Consider the following 19,695-nt stretch of genomic DNA (forward strand, 5'->3'; position numbering starts at 1 on the left):
CAAAAGAAAACAATTATAGTTATAAAAAATAAATACAATAATTAAAAACCTTATAACTACAATAATTGATAAAAGTGTTAAAAAATACAACAATTTGACATGTTTCTTTTTATAAAATTGTTCTACATAAACACAAAACAGATCGATCCCAAAGATTTTGGTGACACTTTATAAATAAATAAATAAATAAATATAGAATAAAGAGTTTTCCTACTTGAACTCATCCTGCTTGGCCTTCTTGTAGTCCTCTCTGTACTTGGTGAACGCGGCGAACAGATGGTAGATGATTTCAGCCCAGAAGATGCGAACTCCCAGCGTGTCGGCCATCTCCTGATTTTCCCGCTCCACCTTTACGTCGAACGCCAAGATCACGGCGTACCTGCACACGACAACAACATCAGCGTCAATCAATCGCCTCAACTTCCTGTTGATCATTATGGTCGTGGTGTGATCGATTGGGGAGTGATAACTGAGAGCTTAGATGGTAATAGGTGACGTACTGTAGGTCGTGCTCCAGCATCGTCGACGCCTTCATTACATCCTTCTTATGAACCGGACCGATATTGATGCCGGCGTACTGCAGAGAGACAAGCAGTGGTCAAAGGTCAGCTCCTCTTTTAGTTTCTGCTTCCTGTTGCTTTTCAGAGTAAGGCCCCGATGTGGGAGGCTTTACTAATAGTTTTTTAAAATGAGAGTGAAGATTTTTGTGCGCTGCTTTTGTGTTGCTGAACCAAGATGACAACGGTCAAAAAAACAAGATGACAACGGTCAGAAAACAAAATGACAACGGTCAAAAACCAAGATGACAACGGTCAAAAACACAAGATGACAACGGTCAAAAACACAAGATGACGAAGGTCAAAAAGACAAGACGACAACGGTCAAAAAACAAGATGACAACGGTCAAAAAACAAGATGACAACGGTCAAAAACCAAGATGACAACGGTCAAAAAACAAGATGACAACGGTCAAAAACACAAGATGACAACGGTCAAAAACACAAGATGACAACGGTCAAAACACAAGATGACAACGGTCAAAAAAACAAGATGACAACGGTCAAAAAACAAGATGACAACGGTCAAAAAACCAAGACAGACAGGTAAACAGTGAAGGGGTACTTACGGGGACTTTGGATGTCCGGAGGAACTCCAGCAGAGCCTCCAGTGGTCCCACCGTCTGTTTGAGCTCCCGCACCAGTTCATCCTGTAAACCAGCACCAGTCAGTGAACTGGGAGCCTCAGCGGGACCAGTAACAGACCTCTTTAACATGGTGGTGAGTGATGTGTGTGAATATTACCCTCAGGACGGGGATCTCGTCGTCCTTGTGAGCCACCAGCAGGGGGAGCCCCGCCAGCGTCTTCTCCAGGTCTTTACCCAGAATCTTCACGCCCTGAGCCGTCGACACCTCCTTGTGCTTCTCGTACTGGGTCTAATCAATCAATCAATCAATCAATCAATCAATCAATCAATGTAGCTCATGATGTCAGAGTCCCATAGGTCTTTTATTTTGAAACAAACCTTGACTCCGAGCTCCTTCAGCGGCAGCGGCAGCAGCAACCTTCTGATCTGCGTTACGATTGGTCCCTCCACCCCCGGTACGATGATGGTCTCTCCCTCCCGCAGTGTCCCGTTAAATAGGATGACGTCTATCGTGGTTCCCATCCCGGGCAGCGCTTTGACCTGAACACACAAGACGCCATCAACCGGAGGACAACGGTCAAAAAAACAAGATGGCGACGGACAAAAACCAAGATGACAACGGTCAAAAAACCAAGATGGCGACGGACAAAAACCAAGATGACAACGGTCAAAAAACAAGACGACAACGGTCAAAAAACAAGACGACAACGGTCAAAAAACAAGACGGCAACGGTCAAAAAACAAGACGGCAACGGTCAAAAAACAAGACGGCAACGGTCAAAAAACAAGACGACAACGGTCAAAAAACAAGACGACAACGGTCAAAAAACAAGACGACAATGGTCAAAAAACAAGACGACAACGGTCAAAAAACAAGACGACAATGGTCAAAAAACAAGACGACAACGGTCAAAATACAAGACGACAACGGTCAAAAAACATGACGACAATGGCCAAAAAACAAGACGACAACGGTCAAAAAAACAAAATGACAACGGTCAAAAAACAAGACGACAACGGTCAAAAAAACAAAATGAGAACAGTCAAAAAACAAGATGAAAACGGACGCCATCTGGAACGTGGTGGTCGGTCAACTACAACGTCAGACTCTCTTACCTCCATGACCTGAGCTCGCAGCTCGTCGCAGTGCGCCAGCCGGCGGGCCAGCATGGTCTGGGTGAGCTCCACCAACAGGGCGATGAGGTTCCCCATCCCGTCGCCGCTGTGGGCCGAGGTGGGAACCAACGACACGAACGTCCGGGGGTCTTTGTTCTCGTAGAACAAGGCGGCGTTGAGACCCTGAGGAGCAATAATAACACAACTTATAGATATAAGAAGAAGAAGAGCAATGCTGTGATTGGTTGATTGAGTGATGATGTAATGACCTGCTGAGCGAACTCTAAAATGACGGCCTTGACCCTCTCGTCGAACTCGTCCTTGGTGTTCTTCTTCTGCTTCTTCAGCGTGGCCACGACGTCCGTTTCTGGACTCTTCTTCCAGTCGTACAGACGGTCGATCTGACGACAGACAACGGCGTCAAAAAACAAGAAGAAGAAGAAGAAGAAGGTGGCGGAGGATGAGGAGGGGACTGACCTTGTTGAGGGCCACGATGAAGGGGCACTTCTTCTCCTTCAGCAGGTTGATGGACTCGAGCGTTTGAGGCTCCAGGCCGTGCATGATGTCCACCACCAGGATGGCGATGTCGCACAGAGAGCTGCCTCTGTTCCTCAGGTTACTGAGCGCACACATGCAGAACCAGGTTAACATTTTAACCGATTTAATGCATCAGTAGTGACGTTGAGGTTTGGACAAAACAAACAAACGGTGTTCCTCAAAGTCAAGAAAGGATCCTTCAACGGCTGAATGAGTCTTTCATTAAGAGGATTTTCAAAGATGTGTGTATCCTCCGCACTCCTAAAACACCCACAATCCTAAGCGCACGATGTGTTTCCTGTGCAGCGGTTGAAAATACGCTTGTAAACTTTACTTATTTCACCTCAGCAGTCCGCCAAAATCTGTTTCTGAACAAATTTGGCGAGGTAAAACTGCTGTTTTTTTCTATGTAGTCTGGCCGGTTGGTGTAGGTGTCACAACAACAGGTGTATCAGTCGTGCCTGTTACCTGAAGGACTTGTGTCCTGGCGTGTCGATGATCAGCATGCCGGGGATCCTCAGGTTTTCATGGTCAAACTGCACAGACGACACTCTCATTAACACGTTATTATATTATAATTATTATTATTATTAAAGTTGATAAATGTACGCGGGCGCCGTCCTACGTTTTTAACCATCCTCGTCTGCTCCTCGATCGTCTCCTGCGGGACGTTTGTGGCGCCGATCTGCTGAGTGATTCCTCCGGCCTCGCCGTCCTGCACGTTGGTGTGTCGCAGCTACACACACACACACACACACACACACACACACACACACAGGTGAGATGGTTACCATGGTGATCTACATCATCAGAAACAGGAAGTGAATCTCTGGCTAAGCGTCACCTTGTCGAGGATCTTGGTCTTCCCGGTGTCTAGGTGTCCGAGCACGCACACCACCGGCGACCTCAGCCTGTCCAGGTCGATGTTCTTTATGTTCTCCGCCCGCCGTTTCTATGGAAACACACAGTCAGTCAGTCAGAGACGGCGTGAAGAGAGGCGAGCTCTCACTCCTCCTCCTCTTCTCACCTCGATCCTCCTCTTGGCTCGGTCGTACAGCCGCTCATCCTTTGTCCTCCCGTCGTCGTCCTCGCTCTCGGTGCTCTCGTCCTCGCTCTCCTTCGCCGACCTCCTCTTCCCGTGACTTGCTGGCGGCGGAACTGCCACCGTCGGCGTCGTCGGCGCCTCCTTCTCTTCATCGCTTTCCTCGTCGTCATCGTCTTCATCCTCGTCCTCGTCTTCGTCGCTACCGGCAGGCTGAGGAGGAGCGGCGGTGTCTTCAACAAGAATAACAAGAATAAGAAGAAGAAGAAGAAGAAGAAGAAGAAGAAGAAGAAGAAGAGGAAAGAGAAGAGGAACAGGAAAAGGAAAAGAGGATGAAGAAGAACAGGAAGGGAGGAGGAAAGAGAGATGGAAAAGGAAGAGGAAGATGGACAGAAAGAGAGGAGGGAGAGAAGAAGAAGTCAGTGTCACCATGATGATGAATCCAGGTATTCTCTCTCTCTCTCTCTCTCCTGACTCACCTGGCTCTGCAGCCGGCGTCTCAGCTTCCGTCTCCATGGCAACGGGCTCCGGCGTCTCCGGGGTGGGCGATGTCACCTCTGATGTTTCTAGGAGAGAAGACAAGTGTTTTATTTAGGTTGTCATGGTAACAGTGATGATGATCCTGGTCCTGTTCTCAGGTGTGTTACCTTCAGGGGTCTGGATGATGGCGGCGGCGGCGGCGGCGGCGGCGGCGGCGGCGGCGGGCTTCTTCTTCCTCTTGTCTCCGTAAACCGGCTTCTTCTTTGGCAGCGAGTCTTTGGTTGGCACCTTAATACCTACGCAGTAAAAGAACTGTGAGTACTGAGTAGTAAACAGGAAGTAACAGACCAGAGATAACATGTTGAGCTCTAGCGGACAGAGCTAGGCTAGCAGTCCCCCCTGCTTCCAGTCTTTATGCTAAGCTAAGCTAAGCTAAGCTAGCGTAGCCTCACCCTGGGCCTGCAGTATCTTGAGCGTGGCCTCGGCCCGAGCTCGCGCAGCCTTCTGGGCTTTAGTGAGCAGCTTCCCCTCCTTCTTCAGACGCTCCTTCCTCTCCTTCTCCTTCTGCTTCTTCTTCTCCTTCCTCTCCAGCTCCAGGCGCTCCTATAAGGAGGGGTCAAAGGTCAGAGAGGGAGCCTGGTGGACGGTTCAGATGTTAAAGGAGGAAGAGGAGGTGTGTTACCTGCTCCTCCCTCTGCTTCTCCATCTCCTCCAGCCTCTTCAGGCGCTCCTCCTCCTCCCTCTTGGCTTGCTCCTCCTCCTACAGACGGAAAACGTTAACCATCATCACACTTTAAAAACTCACCGTTGACTCCGTGACTACGTTACCCAGAATGCCCCACCTCCTTCATCTTGGCCAGAGCCTCCTGCATGGCCTTAACTGTGGCCTTGCTGGGTCCCTTCTTCTCCTCCTCCTTCTCAACCTTCTCCCCCTTCTTCTTCTTCTTGTCTTTCTTATCCTTGTCACCCTCGACCTCGACCTCCTCTGCAAAGAAAACAACAGAAACAGAAGAAGAAGAAGAAGAAGAAGAAAAGAGAGGAAGAAAAAAATTAAAAGTGGAAAAACAATTAATAAAAAGCATGGAATTTTTTTTTTAAAAAGTGGAAGAAAAAAGAAAAAGAAAATAAATAAAAAGAAGAAAAAAGTCAAATTAAATTAAAATTATAAATTAAAAAGAATATAAAAATAAAAAAATAAGAGGATGAAAAAACAAAAAGTGGAAAAAGTAACAAAAAAGAAAGAGAAGAGAAAATAAAAAACAAAAAGATGAAATAACAAAAAAGCAAATAATAAAATAAGGAAGAAAAAAAAAAGCAAAATTAAATTTAAATTATAAATAAAAAGAAAATAATAAGAAAAAAGAAAAAGAGGAAGAAAAAATAAAGAAAAAGAAAAAAAGAGAAAAAAAGAAAAAGAAATAATTAAAAGAACAATAATAAAATAAGGAAGAAAAAAAATTAAAAGAAAAAAGAAAAAGAAGAAGAAGAAGAAATTTAGTGAAATCTGCAGCTTTAAAGGCGTATTTATAACTTCCTGTCTGACTATCTTACCTTCACCTGCAGGCTCCGCCCCTTCCTGTTCCTCCTCCGCTGCTACAGGTGGAGCTACCTGAGGGGGCGTGGCCTCGGCCATCTTCTTCTCTGGCTCCACGCTGCCCTCCTTCTTCTTCTCCCTCTCCTTCTGCTTCTTCTGCTTCATCCTGTCCTCCTCCTTCTTCTTCTTGTCCCGCTCCTTCTTCTCCGCCTTCTTCTGCGCCGCCGTCTTCATCTTGAGGCCTCCTCCTCCTCCATCCTCCGCCTCGTCCTCGCTGTCCGCCTTCGCCGCTTTGCCTTTGTTCTTCTTCTTCCTGTCTCTCCTGGAGGTTAAGTCCTCGTCGTCATCCTCTGAGCCGTCCTCCTCCTTCCCTCCTCCTCCTCCTCCCTTCAGGTCTTTGTTCTCCTCTTGGTCCGACACCGAGGTTTTTTTACCTCCTTTGGTTTTGAGGTTTTGGCTGCCTCCTCCTTTCTTCCCCTTCCTGGTCTTCTTCTTCTCTGGTCTGGGAGGCTCCACGCTCTCCACCTCCTCCTCCTCCTTCTGCAGAAGAAGACGTTATTAGATAGATAGATATGTAGATCTATAGATAGATAGATGGATATATATGTAAAGTAATGTGATGTAAAGATGTTGAGGAGGGCTGACCTTTGATTTTCCTCCCTGAGTCTCCAGAGACAACTCCTCCAGCTCCTTCAGGATCTCCTCCTCACTGCAGGAGGACACACACAACCACTGTTACACTGATGAAGAAGAGGAGGAGGAGGAGAGGAGTAAGAAAGAGATAAAGATGAAGAGGAGGAGGAGGAGAAGAGGAAGAAGAGGAGTAGGAAAGAGATAAAGATGAAGAAGAAGAGGAGCGGGGAAGGAGGAGAAGAATAGGAGGAGGACGAGGAGGAGGAGAAGAAGAAGAAGAAGAAAAAGAAGAAGATGGTGATGATGAAGAGGAGGAAGAGGAGAAGAAGAGGTGTAAGAAAGAGAATATGATGAAGAAGAAGAGGAGGAGTAAGAAAGAGATAAAGAAGAAGAAGAGGAGTAAGAAAGAGATAAAGATGAAGAAGAAGAAGATGGTGATGATGAAGAGGAGGAAAGAAGAAGAGGAGGAGGAAAAGGAGAAGAAGAAGAGGAGTAAGAAAGAGAAGATGATGAAGAAGAAGAGGAGGTGTAGTGTGTGTCTTACTCGTAGTCATCCTTCTTGGCTCCTCCTCCTCCTCCCTTCTTCTTCTTCTTCCCTCTGATCTCTCTGGAGGCTCCGGCTCCTTCTATCTCTGCAGCCAGAGCATCGATGTCCACGCCGCCCTCCTCCTTAGCACTAGACACAGATCAATAACAATATCAATACTGATCAATACCAGCCAATCAGAGCATCGATGTCCACGCCGCCCTCCTCCTTAGCACTAGACACAGATCAATAACAATATCAATACTGATCAATACCAGCCAATCAGAGCATCGATGTCCACGCAGCCCTCCTCCTTAGCACTGATCACACACATCAATAACAACCAATAACTGATCAATACCAACCAATCAGGAATAGTCGTAATATTACTCCTCGACCTCACTGCTGCCTTTGACACCATCTCCCACCCACTACTCATCACACGTCTGACTGATATTGGTATCACCGGTGTTGCACTCACATGGTTCTCCTCATACCTCACCGACAGACTACAATTTGTGAAACTGGGTAATCACAGGTCAAGGTGCTCCGCTGTTTCACTGGGTGTCCCCCAGGGGTCAGTATTGGGTCCACTCCTGTTTATCATTTACCTCCTTCCCCTTGGCACTATCCTCCGTCATCACAATGTCCGATTCCACTGTTATGCCGATGACACACAGGTCTACATTTCCACTGCACCCACTGCAGCCCTGCCACCCGCCTCCCTCACCACCTGCCTTCAACACATCAGGAGCTGGATGAGCAGGAACTTTTTAAAACTCAACAGCCATAAAACCGAGGCCCTGCTCATCGGCTCCAAGAACAACATCTCCAAAACTCAACACACCACTGCTCAAAACATCACCATTGATGGCTTCCCAGTACCGTTCTCCACCCATGTCAAGAGTCTTGGGGCCACCCTGGACAGCACACTCTCTTTTTCATCCCACATAAAAAACATCACCCGGACTGCCTTCTTCCACCTCCGCAACATCTCCAGACTCCGCCCATCCCTGTCCCACTCCAGCACTGAAATCCTGGTTCACTCATTTGTTACATCCCGGATCGACTATTGCAACGCTGTCCTCTCTGGCATTCCCATCAAACTACTCAACAGACTCCAAATCATTCAGAACTCTGCCGCCCGGATCATCACCCGCACCAAGTCCTCCGACCACATCACCCCCATCCTCATCCAGCTGCACTGGCTCCCTGTTAAATCCCGGATCGATTACAAAAACCTTCTGCTCACCTACAAAGCCCTCCATAACCTCGCCCCCACCTACCTCGCAGACCTCCTCCAGGAGTGCGCCCCCTCCCGTTCCCTCCGCTCATCATCAGCCGGACTTCTGACCACCCCCACCTCACGCCTCAGCACCGTGGGAGCCAGGGCGTTCAGCTGCTCTGCTCCCAGGTTATGGAACTCACTCCCCCCACACATCCGGCAGTCTGACAATATCACATCATTCAAATCCCTCCTGAAAACCCACCTGTTTAAACTGGCCTACTCTATATAGTACTCATCATCACCCATCCTATGTGTCTGTACAAATATGTTTCTGTCATGTCCTGTTGTTTTTAGATTATTTTATCTGTCAATGTTTTAACTGATTTTTGTAAGGTGTCCTTGGGTGTCCAGAAAGGCGCCACTAAATAAAATGTATTATTATTATTATTATTATTAGTAAAGTCATAACTTTACGAGAAAAACAGAAAATAAGACGTAAAATGACTACTTTATAATATTATGACTTTACTCTCTAAACCTCAGATGTGTGTTTTCCTCAGTGTGGTCCTAATACTCCGTCACACCGTCGAACCATAGACCTACAACTATGATCAATAATAATGAAAACAAAAGAACAGTTATTCATATTCATGTTTATAAATCCACAGAGAGCCTCTGGAGAGGAGCTGAAGAGACGCAGGCTGCTGACCTCTGATCTATACCAATCAATACCAATCAATACTGATCAATACTGATCAATACCAGCCTCCATAGAGATAAGAGCTCTCTCTGTCTCTCTTTCTCTCTCTCTCTCTGTCTTTCTCTCTGTCTCTATGTCTCTCTGTGTCTCTATGTCTCTCTCTGTCTCTCTCTCTCCGTCTCTCTTCGTCTCTCTTTCTCTATGTCTCTCTATGTCTCTCTCTTTCTCTCTGTGTCTCTATGTCTCTCTCTGTCTCTCTGTCTCTCTGTGTCTCTATGTCTCTCTCTCTCTCTCTGTCTTTCTCTCTGTCTCTATGTCTCTCTGTGTCTCTATGTCTCTCTCTGTCTCTCTCTCTCCGTCTCTCTTCGTCTCTCTTTCTCTATGTCTCTCTATGTCTCTCTCTTTCTCTCTGTGTCTCTATGTCTCTCTCTGTCTCTCTTCGTCTCTCTTTCTCTCTGTCTCTCTATGTCTCTCTATGTCTCTCTCTTTCTCTCTCTTCGTCTCTCTTTCTCTATGTCTCTCTATGTCTCTCTCTGTCTCTCTGTGTCTCTCTATGTCTCTCTGTCTCTCTCTGTCTCTCTCTCTCCGTCTCTCTTCGTCTCTCTTTCTCTATGTCTCTCTATGTCTCTCTCTTTCTCTCTGTGTCTCTATGTCTCTCTATGTCTCTCTCTGTCTCTCTCTCTCTATGTCTCTCTATGTCTCTCTATGTCTCTCTCTGTCTCTCTCTCTCCGTCTCTCTTCGTCTCTCTTTCTCTATGTCTCTCTATGTCTCTCTCTTTCTCTCTGTGTCTCTCTGTGTCTCTATGTCTCTCTATGTCTCTCTCTGTCTCTCTCTCTCTGTCTCTCTCCGTCTCTCTTCGTCTCTCTGTCTCTCTCTCTCTCTATGTCTCTCTCTGTCTCTCTCTCTCTCTCTCTCTCCGTCTCTCTTCGTCTCTCTTTCTCTCTGTCTCTCTATGTCTCTCTATGTCTCTCTCTTTCTCTCTCTTCGTCTCTCTTTCTCTCTGTCTCTCTATGTCTCTCTATGTCTCTCTATGTCTCTCTCTGTCTCTCTGTGTCTCTATGTCTCTCTCTCTCCGTCTCTCTCCGTCTCTCTTCGTCTCTCTGTGTCTCTCTCTCTCTATGTCTCTCTCTGTCTCTCTCTCTCTCTCTCTCTCCGTCTCTCTTCGTCTCTCTTTCTCTATGTCTCTCTATGTCTCTCTCTTTCTCTCTCTTTCTCTCTGTGTCTCTATGTCTCTCTATGTCTCTCTCTGTCTCTCTCTCTCTGTCTCTCTCCGTCTCTCTTCGTCTCTCTTTCTCTCTGTGTCTCTATGTCTCTATGTCTCTCTGTGTCTCTCTCTCTCCGTCTCTCTTCGTCTCTCTTTCTCTCTGTCTCTCTCCGTCTCTCTTCGTCTCTCTTTCTCTATGTCTCTCTCTTTCTCTCTCTTTCTCTCTGTGTCTCTATGTCTCTCTATGTCTCTCTCTGTCTCTCTATGTCTCTCTCTGTCTCTCTCTCTCTGTCTCTCTCCGTCTCTCTTCGTCTCTCTTTCTCTCTGTGTCTCTATGTCTCTATGTCTCTGTGTCTCTCTCTCTCTGAACAATGAGAACCTGCTGACTGGACGCTGTCTTTTATTACCCATCAGCCCCTCTGACACACGGCGAGCACCATCTGATCTGGTAGTGGAGTATTTCCAGAGTGGTACTAGTAGTTTTACTACAGTAACGTACCTGAATACTTCCTGTACCTCTCATAAAGACCTCAGGTGTACCACCAGGTGAGCAGATACTCAGTAGTACTGTAGTAAAGTACCTGAATACTTGTTGTAGTAGTACCGTAGTAAAGTACCTGAATACTTCATGTAGTAGTACTAGTACTGTAGTAAAGTATACTTCATGTACTAGTACTGTTGTATTCATCATGTAGTGTACTAGTACTGTAGTAAAGTATACTTGTAGTTCTGGTACTGTAGTATACTTGTAGTACTAGTATTGTAGTGTACTTCATGTAGTGTACTAGTACTGTAGTAAAGTATACTTGTAGTTCTGGTACTGTAGTATACTTGTAGTACTAGTATTGTAGTATACTTCATGTAGTGTACTAGTACTGTAGTAAAGTATACTTGTAGTACTAGTACTGTAGTGAAGTATACTTGTAGTACTAGTACTGTAGTATTCATCATGTACTAGTACTGTAGTATACTTCATGTACTAGTACTGTAGTGAAGTATACTTGTAGTACTAGTACTGTAGTGAAGTATACTTCATGTACTAGTACTGTAGTGAAGTACACTTCATGTAGTGTACTAGTACTGTAGTATACTTCATGTACTAGTACTGTAGTACACTTCATGTAGTGTACTAGTACTGTAGTATACTTCATGTACTAGTACTGTAGTGTAGTATACTTCATGTAGTGTACTAGTACTGTAGTGTAGTATACTTCATGTAGTAGTACTGTAGTGAAGTATACTTCATGTAGTGTACTAGTACTGTAGTATACTTCATGTAGTGTACTAGTACTGTAGTGTAGTATACTTCATGTAGTGTACTAGTACTGTAGTATACTTCATGTAGTAGTACTGTAGTGTAGTATACTTCATGTAGTGTACTAGTACTGTAGTATACTTCATGTAGTGTACTAGTACTGTAGTATACTTCATGTAGTGTACTAGTACTGTAGTACACTTCATGTAGTGTACTAGTACTGTAGTATACTTCATGTACTAGCACTGTAGTGTAGAATACTTCATGTAGTGTACTAGTACTGTAGTATACTTGTAGTACTAGTACTGTAGTGTAGTATACTTGTAGTACTAGTACTGTAGTGTAGTATACTTGTAGTACTAGTACTGTAGTGTAGTATACTTGTAGTACTAGTACTGTACTGTAGTGTACTTGTAGTACTAGTACTGTAGTGTACTTGTAGTACTAGTAGTGTAGTATACTTGTAGTACTAGTACTGTACTGTAGTGTACTTGTAGTACTAGTACTGTAGTGTAGTATACTTGTAGTACTAGTACTGTACTGTAGTGTACTTGTAGTACTAGTAGTGTAGTATACTTGTAGTACTAGTACTGTACTGTAGTGTACTTGTAGTACTAGTACTGTAGTGTAGTATACTTGTAGTACTAGTACTGTACTGTAGTGTACTTGTAGTACTAGTACTGTAGTGTACTTGTAGTACTAGTACTGTAGTGTAGTATACTTGTAGTACTAGTACTGTAGTGTAGTGTACTTGTAGTACTAGTACTGTACTGTAGTGTACTTGTAGTACTAGTACTGTAGTGTACTTGTAGTACTAGTACTGTAGTGTACTTGTAGTACTAGTACTCAGTATTCATCAGCTGTCACATTGTCAGAGTCTGACTAGAGATAACGAGGCTAACAGCTAGTTAGCTTAGCTCTAGTGTTGTTAGCATGTAGCCGCTGGTGAACCGGTGTGTTAGCTGAACACGTAGAGCCGAGATAGAGAGCTGAGGGTCGGCCTGAGAGCAGCGAGCAGCGAGCAGCTCACTGGAAGCTAACAGCTAACAGCTAACAGCTAACAGCTAACTGCTAACTGCCAACAAGCCTGTTTCTCGTGGTTCGCCTCAGCTAGCTGCTAAGCTAACAGCTAACAGCTAACCGCTAGCAGCTAGCAGGCCTGTGTGTGTCTCGTGCTGTTCAGGTGTTCCCAGGTACACTCGGTGAGTTCTGTCTCACCTGTCCTCTCCGGACTTCTTCTGCTTCTTGCCCATGCTGCTGCCGCGGCGGTTCTCCGGTTCTCGGTCCGGTTCTGGTTCTGATCCGGTTCCGGTTCCAGTTCTGATCCGCTGGACGGATCTCATCCACTCACAGATCTCCTAGTGACGGACACTCAGCGGGGAGGGCTCACTCCGCTGCTCTTTCCTCTCATCGACCAGCGATCTGTGAACAATAACATCTTATTTCATTTATTGGTGTCTTGTATATGTATGTTATTATTATTATCATTAGTAGTAGTAGTAGTTGTAGCATTATTTATTTATTTATTTTATGAAGGGTTATTTATTGTCCAGATTTTCTTTTGCTTAGAAAATAATAAAAAATAAGAGATTTACTTCAATAAATAATAAAAATAAGAGATTTACTTCAATAAATAATAAAGATAAGAGATGTAAATCAATAAATAATAACAAATAAGAGATTTACTTCAAATAAATAATAAAAAATAGGAGATTTAAATCAATAAACAATCAATAATAAGAGATTACTTCAATAAATAATCAATTAATTAATTAATACAGATTTAATTTGTCACAGCTTGAAATAATTTTTTTATACTTAAAATGAGAAAATATAGTTTATTTATTTATTTATTTTATTATTGTTATTGTCAAGAATTTTTTTTGCTTAGAAAAAAACATCTTATTTAAATATTTCTACTTGTGTGTGTACTTTCTTTCGTTTCTTGTATATGTATGTTTATATTATTATTATTATTATAATTATTGTTGTTATTAATTTATCTATTTATTTATTTTATTTAGTGTTATTTATTGTCCAGAAAATTAGAAAATAAAATCTTGTTTAAATATTTCTACTTGTGTACATCATTTATTGTGTTTCCTTTATATATATGTGTTTTAAATTAAATTATTCATTTATTTTTATTTTTTATTCTCATTTACAATTATTTATTTATATTTAATGTTATGTTTGTTCATTTTTTTCTTTTTACCATGATAATATGTGTTATTGGGGACGGGAAGGAGGTTTTTTGTGAATTTCTTTTGTTTTTTTCTGTTTATTCAAAATGAAAAAAGACAATAAACATAGTATGAATAAAAAGAAAATGTAAAATAGCATTATAATATGTAATAATAAATGTAATTAAAATGTAATAATATAATCTTAATCTTAATAATAATAGCTGTAAAAATGTAGAGCCCGTGGCTATATATAATATAACTATAAAATATGAATACATTGGTAATAAAAGGTCATATTTAGACAACATGATGAGTAAATAAGCATTTAGTTCCAGGAGAAAACAGCGAAGTGACACCTCCTCCTTTTTCTCTCTCTCCTCCAGCAGCACGCATGGCTCGAATCAGAGGGATTGCGCATGCGCATTGTGACGTGACCTCTCTGAGGCACGTCACGATTTTGACCCCAACAAATCAAATAATCAATAATAAAGAGATTTAAATCAATAAATAATAAATAACAAGAGATTTACTTAAATAAATAATCAATAATAAAGAGATTTAAATCAATAAATAATAAATAATAAGAGATTTAAATCAATAAATAATAAATAATAAGATATTTAAATCAATAAATAATCAATAAGAGATTTACTTCAATAAATAATCAATTAATTAATTAATGAATACAGATTTAATTAGTCACAGCTTGAAATATATATATTTTTTTTACTTGAAATGAGAAAATATAGTTTATTTATTTATTTATTTTATTAATCACAGCAGAAATGCAAAGAACAAACGATCTGATAATAGTTGTAATTAAGGCAACAATGAATGAATACATTAAAACATCTGTATTAATAACCTCTTTATCTCTGTAGATGGGTCAGAGGTCAGAGGTCAGTGACAGCTGCTGTTTGAGTCCATCAGGTTTATTTCAGCCCATCGCCGCCACCACGGCGTCACACAGGCGGCGTAGTCTGTCCCTCAGCTCGCCGCTCTCCGTCCGCAGCAGAGCGGAAAAGGCCGCGGCCGCTCGATGAGGACAGAACCTCTCTCCGACCAGCACGCCGCTCACTTCGCCGCTCAGCCGCAGAGGCAGCCAGTCCACGGGGACGTCCAGCCGGCAGCTCTCGATCACGCCGTTCTTCACTTCCGCCTGCAGCGGAGCGGAGCGCTCGTCCGTCAGCTCCAGCACGGTCCGCACGCTGAATTTAGGCGTCTTACCGAACGTCCAGTCCCAGCCGCGCAGCTCCGCCGCCGCCTTGCCCACGCCAGGGAACGCCGACTCATCAGCCGGGTCGACGAGCGTCGAGGCGGCGCCGTAGCCGAACTCTGAGGGTCACAACAACAACGTCATTTTAATCACAGCGGTACTTCAAGTCAGGTTTAAGAGCCCTTTGAGAGCAGACTGAGTGATGTCACAGCGTAACGAGTACACGACAACATCACTGCAGCAAATACTTCACTATCGTCTGCTGTTATGTTGCTCTTTAATTCATTCATAACTTACTGAACAATATTGACAGGTCGCTCTCTCTCTCATATTTTTATTTGTCTATATGTTTTTAATACATTTAATTTTTATTTATCTGTATTATTATTTTTCTATGTATTGTACTTTAAATTTTCTGTATTTTTATTTTTATATATTTTGTAGTTTTATTTTCCTGTATTTTTATTTTTCTACATATTGTATTTTTTATTTTTATATATTTTGAATTAGTATTTTTCTATATATTGTATTTTTATTTAAAGGACAGTGCATTAGTATTAAAGCTGTAAACTCTCTCTGTGTTGATCAGCAGCTGAAGTTAGTTTAGTTGTTTTTTTTGTGAATCATCAGTTATTATATTTATTATAATAATTAGTTATTAAATCTCATGAGGTCGTATCTATCTGTAGTTCCTCTACATGTCCAGCAGAGGATGCCGTCCACCAGGACCCGGACCGTACCTGCGTTGTACTGGTGCACCAGAGCGTCCAGTAGCTCCTCCCACTGCAGCGAGGGGGCGTGGTCCAGCAGGTTGGCGACGGGTGAGGGGACGCTAGGCGTGGCGTTGCTATGGATACCGGGGCAGGAGGGGCGGAGCACGGCGGCGAGGGCGGAGCGGTCGGCGGAGTGCAGCAGCGTGCAGTGATGGTACGACGACTTCCTGCTCAGCCTGGACGCACTTCCTGTGAACAACAACACACCTTATTGATAATCCTGTTGCAGTGCACTCTGGGATACGTAGATACGTAGTCCCCCCCGTACCTGAGATCTTGAAGCGTCCGTTGAGCAGAATGTCCAGCCGGTCGGTGGCGTGGACGTCCAGCTCCGGTCTGACCCGCCTCAGAGCGTCCGTGATGACCTTCAGGTTCCTCTGGCGGTCATACGCCTTCTTGGAGGTGAAGAACGTCAGGTTGAGGTTCCCGAGGTCGTGGAAGACGGTGCCGCCGCCGCTCCGCCGGCGGGCCAGAGGCACCCCCGCCCTCCTCATTGCCGGCAGGTTGCACTCGGTCCAGGGGTTCTGGTGGCGCCCGATGACCACGGCCGGCCGGTTCCTCCACAGCAGCAGGATGCCGCGCCGCGTCAGGTCCACGTTGGCGTCGATCCAGTCCTCCAGGGCCAGGTTCTGGTACACGTCGGTGGACCGGGAGCGCAGGACCAGCCCGGCGCCGTCAGAGGACGCGAGCACGCCGCCGCTGCTGGAGGAGGAGGAGCTGGACCGAACCAGACCCGAGCAGCGTCTCACGAGAGACAACGTCCTCCTGACGTGTGACATCATGGCGTCCAACGGTGTCTTCACTTCGACATGTTGGACGGATCCTTAACGAGACAATCACATTTAAATCAATTCAATTAACCTTCATTATGCAAATATTTAAATATATATCACTTTATTTTATAGATTTGTATTTTATATTAATTTGCACTTGTGAATGTGGAACGTCACGAGAGATTAAAATTAAATTAATAAGACAAAATGCATCACTGTCTTTGTCGCTGTAACCATAGCAACCAGATATAATATTTCTACAGTAGTGTTCAAATCTGAGAAAATGTTAACAAGTATAACATTATTGACTTCTTTCCACAATTCACATGTTAATGTACCGGAGCAGAATAAATGAACAGGATGAACAGTTTACATCTATTATATGTCACTCTTTAACTTCCGTAAGAAACGTTTCACTGGATACAGATTTAATTTAAAGGACACCTCTTTTACCGGATTTGTTAGAAGGAACTTTTGTGGTAAGGAACAAACTTCCTTCCAGTCAATATCACTAAATATATATATAATAAGTCAATATCACTAACAAGATTAATATATATATATATAATAATAAATCAATATCACTAACAATATTAATATATATATATATAATAATAAATCAATATCACTAACAATATTAATATATATATATATATATATAATAATATTTATAATAATAAATCAATATCACTAACAATATTAATATATATATATAATAATATTTATAATAATAAATCAATATCACTAACAATATTAATATATATATATATATATATATATATATAATAATATTTATAATAATAAATCAATATCACTAACAATATTAATATATATATATATAATAATATTTATAATAATAAATCAATATCACTAACAATATTAATATATATATATATATATATATATATATATAATAATATTTATAATAATAAATCAATATCACTAACAATATTAATATATATATATATAATAATATTTATAATAATAAATCAATATCACTAACAATATTAATATATATATATAATAATATTTATAATAATAAATCAATATCACTAACAATATTAATATATATATATATAATAATAAGTCAATATCACTAACAAGATATATATATATATATTAATCTTGTTAGTGATATTGACTTATTTTATATATATATAATAATAATAATAATAAATCAATATCACTAACAATATTAATATATATATATATAATAATAAATCAATATCACTAACAATATTAATATATATATATAAATAATAATATTTATAATAATAAGTCAATATCACTAACAATATTAATATATATATAATAATAAATCAATATCACTAACAATATTAATATATATATATATAATAATATTTATAATAATAAATCAATATCACTAACAATATTAATATATATATATATAATAATAAGTCAATATCACTAACAAGATATATATATATATATTAATCTTGTTAGTGATATTGACTTATTTTATATATATATAATAATAATAATAATAAATCAATATCACTAACAATATTAATATATATATATATAATAATAAATCAATATCACTAACAATATTAATATATATATATATAATAATAAGTCAATATCACTAACAATATTAATATATATATATATAAATAATAATATTTATAATAATAAGTCAATATCACTAACAATATTAATATATATATATATAATAATAAATCAATATCACTAACAATATTAATATATATATATATATATATAATAATATTTATAATAATAAATCAATATCACTAACAATATTAATATATATATATAATAATATTTATAATAATAAATCAATATCACTAACAATATTAATATATATATATATATAATAATAAGTCAATATCACTAACAAGATATATATATATATATTAATCTTGTTAGTGATATTGATTTATTTTATATATATAATAATAATAATAATAAATCAATATCACTAACAATATTAATATATATATATAAATAATAATATTTATAATAATAAGTCAATATCACTAACAATATTAATATATATATAATAATAAATCAATATCACTAACAATATTAATATATATATATATATAATAATATTTATAATAATAAATCAATATCACTAACAATATTAATATATATATATATAATAATATTTATAATAATAAATCAATATCACTAACAATATTAATATATATATATAATAATATTTATAATAATAAATCAATATCACTAACAATATTAATATATATATATATATAATAATGAGTCAATATCACTAACAAGATATATATATATATATTAATCTTGTTAGTGATATTGATTTATTTTATATATATAATAATAATAATAATAAATCAATATCACTAACAATATTAATATATATATATAAATAATAATATTTATAATAATAAATCAATATCACTAACAATATTAATATATATATAATAATAAATCAATATCACTAACAATATTAATATATATATATATATATAATAATATTTATAATAATAAATCAATATCACTAACAATATTAATATATATATAATAATAAATCAATATCACTAACAATATTAATATATATATATAATAATATTTATAATAATAAATCAATATCACTAACAATGTTAATATATATATATAATAATATTTATAATAATAAATCAATATCACTAACAATATTAATATATATATATATAATAATAAGTCAATATCACTAACAAGATATATATATATATATTAATCTTGTTAGTGATATTGACTTATTTTATATATATATAATAATAATAATAATAAATCAATATCACTAACAATATTAATATATATATATATAATAATAAATCAATATCACTAACAATATTAATATATATATATATAATAATAAATCAATATCACTAACAATATTAATATATATATATATAATAATAAGTCAATATCACTAACAATATTAATATATATATATATAAATAATAATATTTATAATAATAAGTCAATATCACTAACAATATTAATATATATATATATATATATATATGAAATGTTGCTGCCAGAGTAGAAACATATATATTATATTATATATGATATATATAATATAATATATATGTGCTGAGAGATGAGCCCTGATCAGCTTCATGAAGCTATATATATATAATATATATAATATAATATATGTGTGCTGAGGGATGAACCTTCATGAAGCTTCATGAAGCTGATCAGGGCTCATCCCTCAGCAGCTTCATGAAGCTTCATCTCAACATCACAAAGTAAAGTGAAGTTTAAAGCACCTCTGGATTTCCTCTCTTTAGTCATTTGCATCTGGACAGATGTGCCAGAGTTCCTCTCAGGCCTGTTAG

At 39.2% G+C, this 19,695-nt stretch overlaps 2 protein-coding genes across 2 annotated transcripts; both read right to left on the reverse strand.

The window, feature by feature from the left end:
* Window positions 1-210: 210 nt before the first annotated feature.
* LOC141762770 (eukaryotic translation initiation factor 5B-like) lies at window positions 211-12,758 on the reverse strand. The gene is made up of 21 exons (XM_074626824.1): window positions 12,619-12,758; window positions 7,031-7,162; window positions 6,499-6,562; window positions 5,871-6,393; window positions 5,162-5,304; window positions 5,002-5,079; window positions 4,772-4,922; window positions 4,487-4,615; window positions 4,226-4,405; window positions 3,825-4,081; window positions 3,642-3,749; window positions 3,423-3,533; window positions 3,266-3,333; window positions 2,738-2,879; window positions 2,530-2,661; window positions 2,261-2,443; window positions 1,523-1,684; window positions 1,302-1,433; window positions 1,127-1,207; window positions 501-577; window positions 211-379 (listed from the first exon to the last, which is right to left on the reverse strand). Exons 1-21 carry the CDS (start codon window positions 12,741-12,743, stop codon window positions 211-213), a joined length of 3,147 nt encoding a protein of 1,048 aa, XP_074482925.1. The 5' UTR covers window positions 12,744-12,758.
* A 1,577-nt stretch (window positions 12,759-14,335) lies between these two features.
* lipt1 (lipoyltransferase 1) lies at window positions 14,336-19,685 on the reverse strand. Its single transcript, XM_074627134.1, has 4 exons — window positions 19,627-19,685; window positions 15,844-16,398; window positions 15,543-15,764; window positions 14,336-14,921 (listed from the first exon to the last, which is right to left on the reverse strand). The coding sequence occupies exons 1-4, from the start codon at window positions 19,655-19,657 to the stop codon at window positions 14,524-14,526; spliced, it is 1,206 nt and encodes a 401-aa protein (XP_074483235.1). The 5' UTR covers window positions 19,658-19,685; the 3' UTR covers window positions 14,336-14,523.
* Between the last annotated feature and the right edge of the window lie 10 nt (window positions 19,686-19,695).

This window comes from Sebastes fasciatus, chromosome 24 (genome assembly GCF_043250625.1).
Source record: "Sebastes fasciatus isolate fSebFas1 chromosome 24, fSebFas1.pri, whole genome shotgun sequence".
NCBI classification, from domain to species: Eukaryota; Metazoa; Chordata; class Actinopteri; order Perciformes; family Sebastidae; genus Sebastes; species Sebastes fasciatus.